The 20,737-nt window shown below is 45.6% G+C and overlaps 1 protein-coding gene across 2 annotated transcripts in view; it reads right to left on the bottom strand.

Moving 5' to 3' along the window:
- The window catches only part of LOC135055239 (protein spire homolog 1-like), a 123,622-nt gene that overhangs the window by 80,373 nt on the left and 22,512 nt on the right, over nt 1-20,737 (bottom strand). For both annotated transcript variants that reach the window (XM_063959047.1, XM_063959048.1), the window contains exon 5: nt 20,112-20,177. In XM_063959047.1, the coding sequence (XP_063815117.1) occupies nt 20,112-20,177 (66 nt within the window). The remainder of the gene's footprint in view (nt 1-20,111; nt 20,178-20,737) is intronic.

Raw genomic sequence — 20,737 nt, 5'->3', positions numbered from 1 at the left:
TGATTTCCATTCCGTGTATCTCACATATACTGCTAACCCTATATTCTGTACCCTGAAGGGGGCTAAGTGCATCAGGGTTCTCATATAATATAGTGTTTCACAGTATATACTCTTTTGGTATTTTACTCTGTATTACAGTCACCATTTACCTCTTAAATCCTCCGTGTGTGCTCTGCTTGCAGTCACACTATACAGGGGGATTTCTGCCTGGTACTTTGTCTGCTTAGATTGTACTATTTTGCCCTACGGTTACGCTTTCATATAATGTCAGCTAAACAGGGTGATAATTCTATGGCTGATCCTGAAACATGCAGTGTTACTGCCATGGACATCTCTGAGGAGAATATTGCAGCTGAGGGTTCAGGTACTGGGTGTTTTATACCCCTCATTCAGTCTACAGCAACTGGGATGAATCATGACGCGCCGTGGGCTACATTTTCTATTTTACTGACTACGCTGGTAACTAGACTTGCTTCCCCTATGGGACCTCCTGTGCCATTACAGCCACACAGTGGTGGATCCAGGGGGGGGCACTCGGGCCCGTGCCCCCCGTCATTTGTGACAGTTCTCCAGTTCTACCTCCACACCCCCCCCCCCCCCCCCCCCGGCGCTGCACAGGGAGATGACGGGTGCCCGCTGAGATTGTGTTACCTGCGGGCGCCCGTCTCCCTGCACAGCGGCAGCCGGAGGCAGGAGCTCAGTACTGAGCTCCGGCATCTGGCGCTGTCACTGTGCAGCGTGCGTTATGGGAGAGACGTCAGTCATGACGTCTCTCTCATAGTGCTGAGGAGCGGACGCCAAGAGGAGGAGGACTGCAGCGGTCTGGAAGCTGGAACGGGGCTCGGTAAGTATGATGTTTATCTTCCTTAGTGCAGTGGGGTCATCTACTGGGGGCAAACTACAGGGGGACATTACTACTGTGGGGGTATCAACAAGGGCCAGCCCATTACTACTGGGGGGGCATTACTACTGGGGGTATTACTACTGTGGGGTCATCTATTTGGGGCATTACTACTGTGGGGTCATCTATTGGGGCATTACTACTGGGGGCAAACTACTGGGGGACATTATTACTGGGGGGCAAACTACTGGGGGACATTATTACTGGGGGGCAAACCACAGGAGGGAATTACTACTTTCGGCATAACTACAGGGGCATTACTACTGGTGGCGTAACTACAGGGGCATAACTACAGGGGCCAAACTACTGGGGCATAACTACAGGGGCCAAACTAGTGGGGGCATAACTACAGGGGGCTAAACTACAAGGGGGGCATAACTACAGGGGGCTAAACTACAATGGGCAAACTACAGGGGGGCATAACTACATGGGCTAAACTACAATGGGGCAAACTACAGGGGGGCATTACTACTGGTGGCTAAACTACAAGCAGGCAAACTACTGGGGGCATTACCACTGGGAGGCTAAACTAAAGGGGGGGGGTAAGCTACTGGGGTCATAACTGCAGGGGCATTACCACTGGGGGCATAACTACCAGGGCGCTAAATGACTGGGGGTATTACTACAGGCAACATTACTACTGGGGGCAATACGGGCATTGCATAAGGGGCACCACTACTATGGGGTTCTTTATAAGGGGCACTACCAGTACAGTGGACATTGCATAATGAGCGCTACAACTGTGGGCATTGTATAAGAAGCGCTACTGTGGTGGGCATTATGTGTATTACGGGGTGCTACCACTGTGGGCATTATTACGCTGCCCCTCACACACTGCCCCCTGTACCCAGCACCTCACACACTGCCCCCTGCACCTTGACCCTCACACGCTGCCCCCTGCACCGAAGCCGCATGCAAATGTTCTTGCCCCTTCCATGGTGCCCCCCTATCATTTTCTTCTGGATCCGCCCCTGCAGCCACATATTGTCCCTGTAGTTAATCCGCCATGGGCAGATACTCTGTCCTCTCAGTTACAGCAATTAAGTCAGTCTTTGGCTAAGCAAAATCCTAACCCTCGCCCGCCTAAGACCAAGGAGTCATCTAAGCAGGCTATTACTTCCTCACAATCCACACGTTTCAGATACTTCATCTGCTGAAGATGGCGCATATACTGACCCTTCAGACACTGATGCAGATGCTTCTGATGGGGAATCTATGACACAAGTGGATGTTCCTGACCCCTTGGCTGATTCTTCGAATTGACGACGAAGAAACTAAAGCTACCTCTAAGAAACCAGATAAGTTCAAGCGTCAGACGATTAATAAATTAGTTTTGCCCCACTCTGACCACTTAGTTGACATATGTCAGGAATCCTGGGAGTATCCAGGAAAGAAAATTCACCCCGTCTAAAAAGATGCTAGCTCGTTATCCCCTCGTTGCAGAGTTAAGTAAAAATTGGGAAACACCGCCGCCAGTGGACTCGCAAGTCGCGCGTCTGGTGGTGTCCTCTCAGGGGCACTTTAAGAGAGGAGAAGGTCCGTGTGCTGCCTCCTCCGTACAGGCCCCCTCCTCTCTGCAGAAGCGCTGTAGAGTCTGAGCACTAGAGGGCTCAGACGCCAGCGCGCATGCGCAGATCTCCGGAAAAATGGAGCAGCTGCCTTTTTCCCCAGAGATCTCTACTGCGCATGCGCAGAACTCCGTGAAAATGTCAGCTGCGCCATTTTCACGGGGTTTTAACATCGGCGGTTAAGTCAGCGCGGGACTCTGGAGAGGAGAGTATTAAAAAAAATGGGTGCAGTGTGTGCCCCCTCTGGACTCAGGGGCCCATATGAACCGTACACACTGCACCCATTATAGAAACGCCAGTGTGTCCTCTGCTCTTCCTGTCACTACCATCACCTCTCTGAAGGAACCGACTGATAAGCGTGTGGAGGGTTGCTTGAAGTCTATTTACACTCTTGCTGGAGCTGTGCACAGACCTACTATTACGGCTTCTTGGGCTGCTAAAGCTATTGCGGCCTGGGTTCAGGAAGTTGAAGCGGAACTACAGTCTAATTTTCCTGATAATGCTAGACAGTGTCTTTCATACATTATTACAGCCTCTCATATTCAGGAGGCAGCATCTGATGCAGGTATCCTGGCAGCCACAGCGTCCACTACGTCTATTCTGGCTTGCTGGATCCTCTGGTTGCGGTCCTAGTCTGTAGATCTGGACTCTTAAAAGGGATCACTTCCAAGGTCTTTTTAAAGGGAAACATACTTTTTGGGGAAGACCTCAATAAGATTGTTGCTGACTTAGCATCGGCTAAGACTGCATGTCTGCCTAGTACTACACCTTCGGGCCCGAAGGCTAAGAGTACTTCCTTTCGACCTCCAGGTAAAGCAAAGGGTTAGGCGTACCCGAAACAAGTTCGCACTTCCAAACCCACTAAGCCCAAACCTAAACGTGCCTGGGCTGCCAGTCAGCCTGCTTCCAAAACAGAAATCATGCCTGCCGCATGATGGGGTGGGCCTCCCTCTGGGGGATCTCAAGGTGGGAGGCCGACTTCCATGATTTGCTCAGGTATGGTCACAGACCACTTCGGACACCTGGGTAAGGGAAGTCGTCGCTCACGGATACACCATCTTTCAAGAAACGTCCCCCTCGCCAGTTTTGCTTGACAAATGTCCCTACGGATCCGGTGAAAGCAAAAACTCTCCATCTGGTGGTGCAATCCCTCCTGGACACGGGAGTGACAGTGCCGGTGCCTCTGACTCAGAAAGGCAGGGGGTACTATTCACCGCTGTTCCTAGTTCTGAAGCCGAATGGTTCTTCCCGGCCCATTCTCAACCTCAAGTCTTTGAACAAGTTTGTGAAAGTTTCAAAATTCCATATGGAAACTCTTCGCTCTATTGTTCTGGCTTTGGAGCCCAAGGACTATATGGTATCCCTGGACATACAGGATGCTTACCTGCATATACCTATTGCAATGTCGCATCAGCAATACCTGCGCTTTGCTATTGGCAACCTCCATTTTCAATTCCAGGCCTTACCTTTTGGTCTGTCAACGCTCCAAGAATTTTCACCAAGGTCATGGCAGTCATGACGGCTCTACTCCGCCAACAGGGTATCAGGATCCTGCCGTATCTGGACGACTTGTTGATCCTTGCGAACTCTCCAGAGGGTCTCCTCTGTCATCTGGAACTGACGGTCCAATTCCTGCAAGCCCACGGGTGGCTCATCAACTGGAAGGAATCTTCCCTTGTCCCTGCTCAGAGTATGGTGCACCTAGGAGCACTATTGGACATCCACAATCTGCGGTTGTATTTGGACAAGATAAGATGCTTCCTCTCGCACACGTGACGATACACTCAGCGATGCAAGTACTAGTCCTCATGGTGTCAGCTTTCGACATGGTGGAGTATGCTCAATTTCATTTCCGCCCTCTGCAGAAGTTGAAACTCTCCGAGTGGGACGGCCTGCCTCACCGGATCAGGACTCACATGGTCTTCTTGACTCCGGAGGTCCGCCTGTCACTGAGCTGGTTGCTACAGGACCAGCAATTGAGCAGGGGGCATCCCTTCTGGATTTCAAACTGGGTCCTTCTGCTGACGGATGCCAGTCTGCGGGGGCTGGGGTGTGGTGTTGCAGCAACACTCTTCAGAGTCTGTGGACCAGGGAGGAATCTCTCCTCCCAATAAACATTCTAGAATTGCGAGCAGTGTTCAATGCATTGACTCTAGCCCTGCCTCTGGTACAGAACAGGCCTGTTCAAGTACAGTCAGACAACGCCACCACGGTGGCGTACATAAATCAAGATGGCACCCGAAGCCACATGGCAATGATGGAAGTATCAAGAATCCTTCGTTGGGTGAAACGCCATCTGCCAGCCATATCAGCAGTGTTAATTCCGGGAGTCCTCAACTGGGAAGTGGACTTCCTCAGTCATCAGGACGTACACGCTGGACAGTGGAATCTTTATCTGGAAGTCTTTCAACGCCTAGTGGACCCTACCAGATGTACATTATCTTGACATTTCTGCACCTAGACGGATGTTTAGTCACGCCTAGGCGATAGCTTAGGTTGCAGAGTTTAATCACGGACAGGCACATTGAGGCGTGACTAGATACTCAGCATGCAATACACATCTCCACCAATGGGTGGCTAATGCTCCACTAATCCAGTACTTTCGTTTGAATAGCATTGGATTGATCTACAGTACAAGCTCTGGCAAATGGTCAGTGATAACTAATGTTACTATACAGTCCTGTACTGCATAGTGTACACACAGATGGTGACCAATGGTCAGACAGACAGAGTAAAAAAAAATAAAAAAAATGGTTTATTCAGATGCAAACGAACGTGTTAAAACACTTATGTATGCAGACGCAACTAATGTGTGAAAGGAATAATGTAGCTCATTGACTTAACAGTATGTACAGTGCACTAAATGAGCCTCTAAGTCCCCTAACGGCATAAACGAATACCAATGGGAAGGAATCACTGTTGCATTACCTTTACACATGAACTTCTGTATCTTCCATGCAGCGATGTACAGTAGGCTAGCTGTGAAGGCTCCCACCTCCACGCTGAGGGTCCCGGGTTCGATTACCAAAGTGCCAATCTATATTCCCCCCCCCCGACATTCACTATTATTTTTGTTTTTCTGTGTAATCCATTGTAAAACATTCAATGGAAGGGTGCACACAGGTTTCACATAAACCAGGGTAAATCTGCAGGAGCGACTCATTCCACTATGTAACAGCAGTAATGAGCAGCTGCAGACATACCAGTAAATATAAATTAGTGTATTCTGACGCAACCAACTGTTCGAGCAACACAGTACTGTAGATTGTCGGCATTAGAGAATCTCTGTTGTACTTTATACAACTCTGTAATTTACTAAGAAATTGTATTCTCAATCACTGCCGACAATAGCCAAATGCTGCCGGGAAAGCATAGAAATCATGAAAAAAAAAAAAAAAAAGCTTTCAAATAGACCTGGTTTTTGCCTGCGTGTTCAGATAGTCACGCACGGATCAGTAAGATTAAACTTGCCACTGTACGTTACAAGCTGTTCATGCCAATTAGTACACTAGTAGAACATACTGTACATAGATACTGAGGACGGTGATTTGGCATCCAAGAACTTAGGGACGAGCTATTATCTCTCTCCATTGTAATCTTTCTATGTATAATGGAGGGGAAAAAAAAGCTCCTCTCTAAGTTCCTGGATGCCAAATTACCGTGCTTAGCATTTCTGTACAGTATTTCCTATCTAGCCAGATACCCCGCATCCCGTGCAAGCTGGCACATGGTTGCTTGCCGCTTCCCTTTGCAGGATTGTAAGAGGGTGGCGGTGCGGTGTAGTGCCTGCTGCCGTGCAGGTTCACCACTTACCAGGCGCCGCGCTCTCTCACCTTCAGGTACTGGAACCCTCAACGGACCTGGAAATCGTTTACCGTGGCTTGGGCCTAATGCCCAAACCATCAAATCAGGGGGTGACTGAAACTCCCAACTGCGCCACAGGCCTAGTGCCTGAACTGTGCCCCTGGGCCTAATGCCCATCCCTGATGGTCTAGGGAGGAAAGGGGTTCTGTGAAAGTAGCCTCACTGAGGCCTCACCTGCTCCGGGGGTCTCCGGCGCCCTCTTCTGACGCTGACCCATCCTGGCCAGCGGTGCCGCCACTGGACATCTTCCTTCTGTAACCAGACGTCTTCTGGCCTCTTCAGCGGCCACCGGATCTCTTCCTCCAATGGCCGCCATCTTCTCCTCGCGGCCTCCTCTTCAGCGCTCTTCCGCGCGCTCCTCTGTCTTTGGCGGCTTTCTTCTTTTTCACCCGCCCGGAGTCAGACGATTGGCCGGCCAATTGCCCCGGCGTCTGATGTCAGGGCGATTGGCCGGTGCCCCGCGAGCTGCGCCGGATTTGAAATCCCGTGGGCGGCGCTTTTCATTGGCAGCCAGAATGGCGCCAAGTTTAAAGCGCAGCTGCACTGCCCGACACCGCTGACAATCTGGTGCAGGGAAACGTCTGATCCCTGCACCAGACACCCGCTGCTGCTGTACACTGACAGGCGCTGGGGACAGACAAGCTGCCCCAGCACTGCCCCCGGCTAGGGTCTGCACCTCTGATGTGCCCTGGGACACAGGGCACATCTCTACAGTATCACATAAACTAGTGGTCTGCCCTGAAAGCCAAGAGTCTCCTCTTTTGTATGGTACCAGTCCCGAGTCTCTGGGACACCCAGAACCAGAGATATTAGTACGCAAAGTGGACCCATTTTCCCATAAACTATAATGGGCCCGTTAATTCAGACCCACCATGGGTTCTGACACTTGCCATGAGCCTTGTGGGGGTCACAGAAACTTAGGGTTGATATCCTCCAGTAGCTAATTGTCTCCCCTTCCATACCAACCTAATTCTGAGCTGATTGGACCCTCAGAACTGGAGACATTTAGCTTTAAACTCATTTTTATTGAATTTAATAGCTCACATAAACCGAACGTCTATGGACCATTGCTTTAACGTTCGTTTGTATCTGTCCACACTATTTTTATTTATTGATTTCTTTTTTTTGGGTCCAAACAGACAATTAATATTTTGACAGCGTCTCTGACCTCCGCTGGTTAATCCTAGAGATGAGCGGGTTCGGTTCCTCGGAATCCGAACCCCCCCGAACTTCAGCCTTTTTTGCACGGGTCCGAGCAGACTCGGATCCTCCCGCCTTGCTCGGTTAACCCGAGCGCGCCCAAACGTCATCATCCCGCTGTCGGATTCTCGCGAGACTTGGATTCTATATAAGGAGCCGCGCGTCGCCGCCATTTTCACACGTGCATTGAGATTGATAGGGAGAGGACGTGGCTGGCGTCCTCTCCGTTTAGATTAGAGAGTCAGAGACACTTGAGTTGATTTACTAATTTGGGGAGCATTAGGAGGAGTACTCAGTACAGTGCAGCAGAGTTTTGCTGATAGTGTGACTGACCACCAGTTTAATTTTAATCGGTTCTCTGCCTGAAAAAAAATGATACACAGTCACATACCATAACTGTGCTCAGCCTCAGTGTGCTGCATGATAATATGATGATAATATATCATCTATGTATGTATTATATCTGACTGTGCTGAGTGCTCACTGCCAGTGCTGCTCACACAGCTTAATTGTGGGGGAGACTGGGGAGCAGTTATAGCAGGAGTACAGTGCACACTTTTGCTGCCAGTGTGACCACTGACCACCAGTATATTGTCTGCCTGAAAAAGTTAAACAAACACTCCTGTGGTGTTTTTTTTTTATTATTCTATAAACGCATTCTGCTGACAGTGTCCAGCAGGTCCGTCATTCATTATATTATATAAATATTTACCTGCAGTAGTGTTATATTTTTTTTGTTCATCTCTATCATCTTTTTCATCTCTATATTAGCAGACGCAGTACGGTAGTCCACGGCTGTAGCTACCTCTGTGTCGTCAGTGCTCGTCCATAATTGTATACCTACCTGTGGTGGGTGTTTTTTTTTTCTATCTTCTTCATACTAGTAGTTCAGCAGTCTGCTGACAGCGTCCAGCAGGTCCGTCATTATATATTATATATACCTGCAGTAGTGATATATATATTTTTTTTATATCATTATCATCTCTATATTAGCAGACGCAGTACGGTAGTCCACGGCTGTGGCTACCTCTGTGTCATCAGTGCTCGTCCATAATTGTATACCTACCTGTGGTGGGTGTTTTTTTTTTCTATCTTCTTCATACTAGTAGTTCAGCAGTCTGCTGACAGCGTCCAGCAGGTCCGTCATTATATATTATATATACCTGCAGTAGTGATATATATATATATTTTTTATATCATTATCTCTATATTAGCAGACGCAGTATGGTAGTCCACGGCTGTGGCTACCTCTGTGTCGTCAGTGCTCGTCCATAATTGTATACCTACCTGTGGTGGGTTTTTTTTTTTCTATCTTCTTCATACTAGTAGTTCAGCAGTCTGCTGACAGCGTCCAGCAGGTCCGTCATTATATATTATATATACCTGCAGTAGTGATATATATATTTTTTATATCATTATCTCTATACTAGCAGACGCAGTACGGTAGTCCACGGCTGTAGCTACCTCTGTGTCGTCAGTCACTCGTCATCCATAAGTATACTAGTATCCATCCATCTCCATTGTTTACCTGAGGTGCCTTTTAGTTGTGCCTATTAAAATATGGAGAACAAAAATGTTGAGGTTCCAAAAATAGGGAAAGATCAAGATCCACTTCCACCTAGTGCTGAAGCTGCTGCCACTAGTCATGGCCGAGACGATGAAATTCCATCAACGTCGTCTGCCAAGGCCGATGCCCAATGTCATAGTACAGAGCATGTAAAATCCAAAACACAAAATATCAGTAAAAAAAGGACTCAAAAATCTAAAATAAAATCGTCGGAGTAGAAGCGTAAACTTGCCAATATGCCATTTACCACACGGAGTGGCAAGGAACGGCTGAGGCCCTGGCCTATGTTCATGGCTAGTGGTTCAGCTTCACATGAGGATGGAAGCACTCAGCCTCTCGCTAGAAAAATTAAAAGACTTAAGCTGGCAAAAGCACAGCAAAGAACTGCGTTCTTCGAAATCCCAAATCCACAAGGAGAGTCCAATTGTGTCGGTTGCGATGCCTGACCTTCCCAACACTGGACGTGAAGAGCATGCGCCTTCCACCATTTGCACGCCCCCTGCAAGTGCTGGAAGGAGCACCCGCAGTCCAGTTCCTGATAGTCAGATTGAAGATGTCTGTGTTGAAGTACACCAGGATGAGGAGGATATGGGTGTTGCTGGCGCTGGGGAGGAAATTGACAAGGAGGATTCTGATGGTGAGGTGGTTTTTTTAAGTCAGGCACCCGGGGAGACACCTGTTGTCCGTGGGAGGAATATGGCCATTGACATGCCTGGTGAAAATACAAAAAAAAAAAAAAAATCAGCTCTTCGGTGTGGAAGTATTTCAACAGAAATGCAGACAACAGGTGTCAAGCCGTGTGTTGCCTTTGTCAAGCTGTAATAAGTAGGGGTAAGGACGTTAACCACCTCGGAACATCCTCCCTTATACGTCACCTGCAGCGCATTCATCATAAGTCTGTGACAAGTTCAAAAACTATGGGCGACAGCGGAAGCAGTCCACTGACCAGTAAATCCCTTCCTCTTGTAACCAAGCTCACGCAAACCACCCCCACCAACTCCCTCAGTGTCAATTTCCTCCTTCCCCAGGAATGCCAATAGTCCTGCAGGCCATGTCACTGGCAATTCTGACGAGTCCTCTCCTGCCTGGGATTCCTCCGATGCATCCTTGAGTGTAACGCCTACTGCTGCTGGCGCTGCTGTTGTTGCTGCTGGGAGACGATGGTCATCCCAGAGGGGAAGTCGTAAGACCACTTTTACTACTTCCACCAAGCAATTGACTGTCCAACAGTCCTTTGCGAGGAAGATGAAATATCACAGCAGTCATCCTGCTGCAAAGCGGATAACTGAGGCCTTGGCATCCTGGGCGGTGAGAAACGTGGTTCCGGTATCCATCATTACTGCAGAGCCAACTATAGACTTGTTTGAGGTACTGTGTCCCCGGTACCAAATACCATCTAGGTTCCATTTCTCTAGGCAGGCGATACCGAAAATGTACACAGACCTCAGAAAAAGACTCACCAGTGTCCTAAAAAATGCAGTTGTACCCAATGTCCACTTAACCACGGACATGTGGACAAGTGGAGCAGGGCAGACTCAGGACTATATGACTGACAGCCCACTGGGTAGATGTATGGACTCCCGCCGCAAGAACAGCAGCGGCGGCACCAGTAGCAGCATCTCGCAAACGCCAACTCTTTCCTAGGCAGGCTACGCTTTGTATCACCGCTTTCCAGAATACGCACACAGCTGAAAACCTCTTACGGCAACTGAGGAAGATCATCGCAGAATGGCTTACCCCAATTGGACTCTCCTGTGGATTTGTGGCATCGGACAACGCCAGCAATATTGTGCGTGCATTATATCTGGGCAAATTCCAGCACGTCCCATGTTTTGCACATACCTTGAATTTGGTGGTGCAGAATTATTTAAAAAACGAGAGGGGCGTGCAAGAGATGCTGTCGGTGGCCAGAAGAATTGCGGGACACTTTCGGCGTACAGGCACCACGTACAGAAGACTGGAGCAACACCAAAAACGCCTGAACCTGCCCTGCCATCATCTGAAGCAAGAAGTGGTAACGAGGTGGAATTCAACCCTCTATATGCTTCAGAGGTTGGAGGAGCAGCAAAAGGCCATTCAAGCCTATACATCTGGCCACGATATAGGCAAAGGAGGTGGAATGCACCTGTCTCAAGCGCAGTGGAGAATGATTTAAACGTTGTGCAAGGTTCTGCAACCTTTTGAACTTGCCACACGTGAAGTCAGTTCAGACACTGCCAGCCTGAGTCAGGTCATTCCCCTCATCAGGCTTTTGCAGAAGAAGCTGGAGACATTGAAGGAGGAGCTAAGAAAGAGCGATTCCGCTAGGCATGTGGGACTTGTGGAAAAGTAAAAAGATATGTAAGTGCGCAGCCAGCAGCAGCTGGTATGGGGATGGTCAGATCCCAGAATATAATGGAATAAAAAACACAAGGTACCAGCGCTGGCTGTAAGAATTATATAAGGACGGTTTGCTGAATAAAATGTCAATTTATTAAACCATTTAAAAAGACAAGTGTGAAGTCTCGTTATTATCTAAATAACACTTAAAATGTATAGTATAATAATTCCCCCTGGGTATAATCACTTTTACATCCACTCTCCTTTGGGACATGTATGGATTTTTTCACGGCTAGGACAGTCTCCAGATAACATTCACTGTAGCAGCAGATAATTACCGGTTTCCACAGAAAGGATGTTTGATGGCATTAGCTTTAGGAAGAGTCCATTGCTAGCTGTTTGTGTGGATCCGGTTCTTTATCCTTGTGGAGTGATTCCCAGTGATAGGAGCAAAGTCCAAATGAATGCCGGAAATGTCGGAGTCCCAATGTGTCGTGGAGTAGTGCCCAGGTGGGGTATAGGGCTCAACGCGTTTCGCTGGCAACAAGGTGATCCAGCTTCCTCAGGAGCATAAATACACTGTATAATGGGTCTCTATTTATATCCTGCTTCATTAGTTGATCAAAACCACCTGTCTGGTGCTTAATTAAAAACGCAGCAAACCGTCACAAAATATAACTTTAATAGTATCCTTATGTACACAAGGATCTGCTGTTATATATAGAGCAAATCCCACCTCAAAACGAGCATTTATACATAACTTATGCATGAAGTTAGATTTGGGTGAAACCGGTCACGTGACGTGAAAGGACACGTGATCGGGAGTCTAAACAATCCTATTGGTCCAGTATAACATGTGGTCTCAGTCACATGATCGGAGACTTAGTCATCCCCTTCTCAGAAGGTACTATTCATAGTTTCTATGCTCAGAGGGATCTTTTTAGTGCACGTGACCCCAAGTCTCCGATCACGTGACTGTGTAATCATTGGTTCACAGTAGTCACATGATTTTAGTGACGTCATAGGAGAAAAATCCCCTTCATAGAGGGTACTGGCTGGTCTTTTCAATACTTGTGATTTAGTTACATATCTCAAATAGCATAACTATAGTTAACAAAGGAGATACATTGTATACAGGTCAAATAAGGAAAGATATATATATATATATATATATATATGGAGAGGAAGAACGTGTTAGACCTGTTGTGTAATATTTATCAAAATTTTGTTCTTGCAGTTCACTCGGTCCAGGACGTTTCAGTGGTTAGTTCTAAATAAGAAACGTCCTGGACCGAGTGAACTGCAAGAACAAAATTTTGATAAATATTACACAACAGGTCTAACACGTTCTTCCTCTCCATATATATATATATATCTTTCCTTATTTGACCTGTATACAATGTATCTCCTTTGTTAACTATAGTTATGCTATTTGAGATATGTAACTAAATCACAAGTATTGAAAAGACCAGCCAGTACCCTCTATGAAGGGGATTTTTCTCCTATGACGTCACTAAAATCATGTGACTACTGTGAACCAATGATTACACAGTCACGTGATCGGAGACTTGGGGTCACGTGCACTAAAAAGATCCCTCTGAGCATAGAAACTATGAATAGTACCTTCTGAGAAGGGGATGACTAAGTCTCCGATCATGTGACTGAGACCACATGTTATACTGGACCAATAGGATTGTTTAGACTCCCGATCACGTGTCCTTTCACGTCACGTGACCGGTTTCACCCAAATCTAACTTCATGCATAAGTTATGTATAAATGCTCGTTTTGAGGTGGGATTTGCTCTATATATAACAGCAGATCCTTGTGTACATAAGGATACTATTAAAGTTATATTTTGTGACGGTTTGCTGCGTTTTTAATTAAGCACCAGACAGGTGGTTTTGATCAACTAATGAAGCAGGATATAAATAGAGACCCATTATACAGTGTATTTATGCTCCTGAGGAAGCTGGATCACCTTGTTGCCAGCGAAACGCGTTGAGCCCTATACCCCACCTGGGCACTACTCCACAACACATTGGGACTCCGACATTTCCGGCATTCATTTGGACTTTGCTCCTATCACTGGGAATCACTCCACAAGGATAAAGAACCGGATCCACACAAACAGCTAGCAATGGACTCTTCCTAAAGCTGATGCCATCAAACATCCTTTCTGTGGAAACCGGTAATTATCTGCTGCTACAGTGAATGTTATCTGGAGACTGTCCTAGCCGTGAAAAAATCCATACATGTCCCAAAGGAGAGTGGATGTAAAAGTGATTATACCCAGGGGGAATTATTATACTATACATTTTAAGTGTTATTTAGATAATAACGAGACTTCACACTTGTCTTTTTAAATGGTTTAATAAATTGACATTTTATTCAGCAAACCGTCCTTATATAATTCTTACAGCCAGCGCTGGTACCTTGTGTTTTTTATGTGGGACTTGTGGATGGAGCCCTTCATTCGCTTAACCAGGATTCACGGGTGGTCAATCTGTTGAAATCAGAGCACTACATTTTGGCCACCGTGCTCGATCCTAGATTTAAAACCTACGTTGTATCTCTCTTTCCGGCAGACACAAGTCTGCAGGGGTTCAAAGACCAGCTGGTGAGAAAATTATCAAGTCAAGTGGAACTTGATCGGTCAACAGCTCCTCCTTCACATTCTCCCGCAATTGGGGTTGCGAGGAAAAGGCTCAGAATTCCGAGCCCACCCGCTGGCGGTGATGCAGGGCAGTCTGGAGCGACTGCTGATGCTGACATCTGGTCCGGACTGAAGGACCTGACAACGATTACGGACATGTCGTCTACTGTCACTGCATATGATTCTCTCACCATTGAAAGAATGGTGGAGGATTATATGAGTGACCGCATCCAAGTAGGCACGTCAGACAGTCCGTACGTATACTGGCAGGAAAAAGAGGCAATTTGGAGGCCCTTGCACAAACTGGCTTTATTCTACCTAAGTTGCCCTCCCACAAGTGTGTATTCCGAAAGAGTGTTTAGTGCCGCCGCTCACCTTGTCAGCAATCGGCGTACGAGGTTACTTCCAGAAAATGTGGAGAAGATGATGTTCATTAAAATGAATTATAATCAATTCCTCCGTGGAGACATTGACCAGCAGCAATTGCCTCCACAAAGTACACAGGGAGCTGAGATGGTGGATTCCAGTGGGCACGAATTGATAATCTGTGAGGAGGGGGATGTACACGGTGATGAATCGGAGGATGATGATGAGGTGGACATCTTGCCTCTGTAGAGCCAGTTTGTGCAAGGAGAGATTAATTGCTTCTTTTTTGGTGGGTGTCCAAACCAACCCGTCATTTCAGTCACAGTCGTGTGGCAGACCCTGTCACTGAAATGATGGGTTGGTTAAAGTGTGCATGTCCTGTTTATACAACATAAGGGTGGGTGGGAGGGCCCAAGGACAATTCCATCTTGCACCTCTTTTTTCTTTAATTTTTCTTTGCGTCATGTGCTGTTTGGGGAGTAGTTTTTTTGAAGGGCCAGCCTGCGCGACACTGCAGTGCCACTCCTAGATGGGCCAGGTGTTTGTGTCGGCCACTAGGGTCGCTTAGCTTACTCACACAGCTACCTCATTGCGCCTCGTTTTTTCTTTGCGTCATGTGCTGTTTGGGGAGTAGTTTTTTGAAGGGCCAGCCTGCGTGACACTGCAGTGCCACTCCTAGATGGGCCAGGTGTTTGTGTCGGCCACTTGGGTCGCTGAGCTTAGTCACACAGCTACCTCATTGCGCCTCTTTTTTTCTTTGCGTCATGTGCTGTTTGGGGAGTGTTTTTTGGAAGGGCCATCCTGCGTAACACTGCAGTGCCACTCATAGATGGGCCAGGTGTTTGTGTCGGCCACTTGGGTCGCTGAGCTTAGTCATCCAGCGACCTCGGTGCAAATTTTAGGACTAAAAATAATATTGTGAGGTGTGAGGTATTCAGAATAGACTGTAAATAAGTGTAAATTATGGTTATTGAGGTTAATAATAATATGGGATCAAAATGACCCCCAAATTCAATGATTTAAGCTGTTTTTTAGGTTTTTTTGAAAAAAAACACCCGAATCCAAAACACACCCGAATCAGACAAAAAAAATTCGGTGAGGTTTTGCCAAAACGCGTTCGAACCCAAAACACGGCCGCGGAACCGAATCCAAAACCAAAACACAAAACCCGAAAAATGTCCGGTGCACATCTCTAATCCCCCCCCCCCCTCCCCTTTATGCTGTTTCGGGACTCGGACGCTCATATTGGAACACACAGTATTTTCCACAGCCTCCCCCTTCCCACTGCCTCCCCCTACCCGCATCCCTCATCATTCTATTATGCCAGACATAACACAATGAAGCCCGGCCATATCAGTGAGATCCGTGCAGGGCTTCATTGTGTACTGTATTAAAAGACTTAAAAGAGTTAGAAGTGTTAAAAAAAAATCCCTGTGTGTCCTTTCTATTCTGTATTGCGGGCATCCCCACTAGCTCGGCCATTATGATCGGATCTGCTATGGACTCCTGCGTTCTCAGGAGACTGTGTCCACCGCTATCTTAAGACTGCGGAGATACAACAGTACACACAGGATTTATAAACATACATTAATATAAATTAGAGATGTATTATTTCATTATATATGCATTTTGGACGTGACACACTGTCCACCAATGTGCATTTCTCTCCGTTATAGGGCTTCCTCAGGGCTATTGTCATTGGTGTTGGTTTATGCCTCAGTGGACTCGGACGCTCATACTGTATTTCAAAAGCATGGCATTTTCACCTGCCTCCTCCTACCACTATTGCCCTTCCCCCCTGGGAGACTGCACAGTTCATGCAGTAGACAGGTCAGGTTACAAGACATGTGCACCAGTATACGGTGTATGAAAAATCACAGAGAGAACTGCAGTCGTGTTGATACTGTAGATGTGTAAATGGAACAGTAGCAGTGAGCCCTTCTCATTAAGTACAACACAGATTCTCACAACAGATTCTCCAACGCCGACGATCTACAGTACTGTGTTGCTCGAACTGTTAGTTGTGTCAGAATACACTAATTTATGTTTACTGGTATGTCTACAGGTGCTCATTACCGCTGTGTAGATAGCGGATGAGTCTCTCCTGCAGATTTACCCCGATATGTGTAAAACCTCTGTGCACCCTTCCATTGAAAGTTTTACAATGGATTACATATATAAATAATAATAATAATAATAATAATAATAATAATAATAATAATAATAATAATAATAATAATAATAATGTGAAGGTCACGGGAACACACACAAAAAACAAAACAAAAAAACATTGGCACTTTAAGAAGCAAACCTGGGACTCTCAGCGTGGCAGACGGGAACCTTCATCGCTAGCCCACAACACTGCTTGGAAGATTCACAAGTTCATGTGTAAAAGTACTGCAAAGAGTGATTCCTTCCCATTGGTGTTAGTTTATGCCATTAGGGGACTCGGAAGCTCATTTAGTGCACTGTACATACTGTAAAGTCAATGAGCTACATTATTCCTCACACATTAGTTGCGTCTGCATACACAAGTGTTTTATCATGTTCATTTGCGTCTGTATAAACTATACACACAGTGATTTGGCATCCAGGAACTTAGGGAGGAGCTTTTCTCTCTCCCCATTATACTTAATACTACGGATTTGGACGCTCACATATCCCTAACATCAATAGGCCATACTGTATCTGTAACTTGTTTGTTTGCATCTGTACATGCTGTACTATTTGCAACTGTACTGTATATACGGTTATAGACTGTATGACATACTGTAGCATAATGAGATGCACCAGTAAAGTAGTTCTTACGCTGTAGTTCAGTATTGTATTTTAATGGAGACCACGCGCATTGGTGATTTTAAAAAGCGACATCTGGTGGATTATCTTCGGTATTACACAAAGGTAACGCCAAACACTCTGTGCACCTCCCTTCGACTAGGCGCGACTCTTTGCCTGATCGCAACTAACACCGCAGTCAGCCAAGATAATGGAGGACCCATCTGTAGACCTAATGGTGTCTCAACACAATCACAAGGTTCCAGTCTTCGGAGCAAGGACAAGGGATCCTCAAGCAGCGTTTGTGGACGCACTGGCAACCTGTTACCTCCAGTGTCACTTCTGCCCAAGATGATAAGGAAGTTCAAGCAAGAAGGAGGAAAACTACTTCTAATTGCTCCAGCGTGGCCCAGACGGCATTGGTTCTCAGACCTGCAGGGTCTCTCGATAGAGATTCCTCTTCTACTTCTGCAACACCCAGACCTCTCGTTCGGGGTCCTTGTGTCTACCAGGATTTGGCCTGGCTGGCTTTGACGGCGTGGTTCTTGAAGCTTCCGTAGTGAGGGCCAAAGGATTTTCTGATCCAGTCATTAAAACTATGATAAAGGCCTGTAAACCGGCGTCTGCTCGAATTTATCATTGGGTCTGGAAATCTTACTATGCCTGGTGTGCGACTAACCATTACGATGCATACAAGTTCAGTACTGCCAAACTTTTGGCTTTCCCGCAACAGGGCTTGGACTTAGGCCTTCGTCTGACCTCCCTCAAGGTTCATATTTCTGCCTTGTCAATATGGTTTCAGAGAAAAATTACGACTCTGCCTAATGTTCATACATTAACTCAGGGTGTTTTACGGATTCAACCTCCCTATGAAGGGCTGTGGCTCCTTGAGATTTGTTGTTCTGGACGCCTTACAAGAGTCTCCGCTTGAACCTCTTGAGTCTGTGGACCTTAAGTGGCTTACTCTTAAGGTCTTGTTCTTGCCGACTATTGCCTCTGCTACATGGGTTTCAGACTTGGGTGCCTTGTCCTGTCGGTCACCCTTTCTGATTTTTCACCATGACCAGGCGGTACTTAGAACTTGCCCTGGTTATTTGCCTAAGGTGGTGTCATCTTTCCACCTTAAACAGGAGATTTTGGTTCCAGCATTCACCTCTCCAGGTTTGTCCTTCAAAGAGCGGTCTCTGGACGTGGTACGGGCTCTCCGTATTTATGTGAAGAGAACAGCTTCTCTTAGGAGATCAGATTCCCTCTTTGTCCTTTTTGGTTTTCACAAACGTGGCTGGCCTGCTAATAAGCAGACCTTGGCCAGATGGATTAGAATGGCGATTGCACAAGCTTATGTACAGGCTGACTTTCCAGCTCCTGCTACCATCAAAGCCCATTCTACTCGGTCTGTTGAACCTTCTTGGGCGGCCCTCCATGGTGCGACCCTTGAACAATTGTGCAAGGCGGCTACATGGTCCTCAGTGAACACGTTCATAAGGTTCTATGCCTTCGATACTTCCGCCTCCCAGGAGGCCTCCTTTGGACACCGGGTTCTTGTGCCCACTGCAGTGCGTCCCCTCCCATGAGGAACTCCTTTAGGACATCCCCGATGTTATCCCTGTGGAACCCCAGTGTACCCCGCTGCGGAAAAGGAGATTTATGGTAAGAACTTACCTTCGTTAAATCTTTCTGTGAGGTACACTGGGTTCCACAGGGCGCTCTCCCTGACGCACTTAGCTTCTTTGGGTTTGTATGGAATTAACCGCTGGTACCTTCTCCTGTTGTGACAATGTGGTGTATGTGACTACTAACTGTTGTAGTCTCTCACCTGCTACTGCATTGGACTGGTTAACAAAACTGAGCTCCAGTGCCTGGAGGCGGGGATATAGAAGAGGTGGCGCTAAGCATCCTGGGAACAGTCAAAACTTTTAGCCTGTTGGTGCCTCGGATCAAGATCCAACTCTACACCCCCGATGTTATCCCTGTGGAACCCAGTGTACCTTGCAGAAAGACCTAAAGGTAAGTTCTTACCATGAATCTCCCTATATATTATATACACAACACTATAATATATATATATATATATATATATATATATACACATACATACATACATACACACATACATATATACACACACACACACACACACACACACACATACACACACACACAGAGAAAGGGGTACCCTATGGTGCTATGTAGGAGAATAAAAGCAGCACCTCGAGATGAACCTTCTGTTAGTCGAGGTTCATAAAGTAACTATTAACATACAGATCTGAGGGCGCTAATCCATAATACTGTTCATCACATTAATACACCTTAATTAACATAAAAACAGCTGTGATAAAAAAAACTATATATTTTTTATTTTATACATTAAAAAATATGCATATGGCATCTGTACAGTTTCACAGAGGTACAATTCAAAATGTTATCAGATTTTATCCGGTTCTTTAGCAGCATATATCCACCATACAGCATGGATGATAAAAGAATGTCTGAAATACATTGCATCATCCATGCTGTATGGTGGATATATGCTGCTAAAGAACCGCTACAAAAACTAAATGTAAAATCTGATAAAATTTTGAATTGTACCTCTGAAACTGTACAGATGCCATATGTAGATTTTTTTTATGCATAAAATAAAAATAGTTTTTTTTATCACAGCTGTTTTTATGTTAATTAAGGTGTATTAATGTGATGAACGGTATTATGGATTAGCGTCCTCAAATCTGTATGTTAATATAAATATACCTATATATATATATATATATATATATATATATATATATATATATATATATATATATATATATATATATATATATATATATATCATACAAACACCTCTAGTGTATCTCTAGACACAGCATAAAAATACTGAAGGGTTAATGAAATTGTACCAAATTCTCATCAATGATGAAGGAAAATTCTTTCAAATCTTCTTTAGGAGTAAATCTCTTTAAAGCCTTATAAAGACAAAAAAAAAAAAAAACACATTAGAAATGAATAATCAATGTAATAAATTGTTACAATACACAAGATAAATATAAATAAAATGAATAAAACTACAATTCCAAACAAAAATACTAATAAGTACTAATACTAGTGAAATATTCTTTTAAAGATTGGTGTTAAGTACAAATCGGTTAGTCATTCTACATGAATGCTTCATTGAGGTCTTCGGCTAAGTACTAATAAGTCGGCTTTGTAAGTGCGCTCTATCCATGCAGTGTGAAGCTCTGCACACTTGTAGATTGTCAGGTCAATCGCTTCCTAGGTTACACTGGCATTGGAAGGGACAGGACTTATTTAATATCTGACTCGCTGTCATTGTATTTCATGTTACTTTTGTTTTTTTAAATAAAAGGAAATATTAAGGCCAGGGAGACCAGTTATGGTAGTAGGATTGTGTATATATTATCAACATGTATTAACAGAACCACTATGAGAAAGTGCAATGGTGGCTTCAGTCAGAAGAACTCAGACTTGCAGAAAAATACATAACTGAACGCTTGGTGCATATACT

This window comes from Pseudophryne corroboree, chromosome 3 (genome assembly GCF_028390025.1).
Source record: "Pseudophryne corroboree isolate aPseCor3 chromosome 3, aPseCor3.hap2, whole genome shotgun sequence".
Classification (NCBI taxonomy): Eukaryota; Metazoa; Chordata; class Amphibia; order Anura; family Myobatrachidae; genus Pseudophryne; species Pseudophryne corroboree.
The sequence above is the reverse complement of the archived record's forward strand: the minus strand, read 5'-3'. Positions and strand labels throughout refer to the sequence as shown.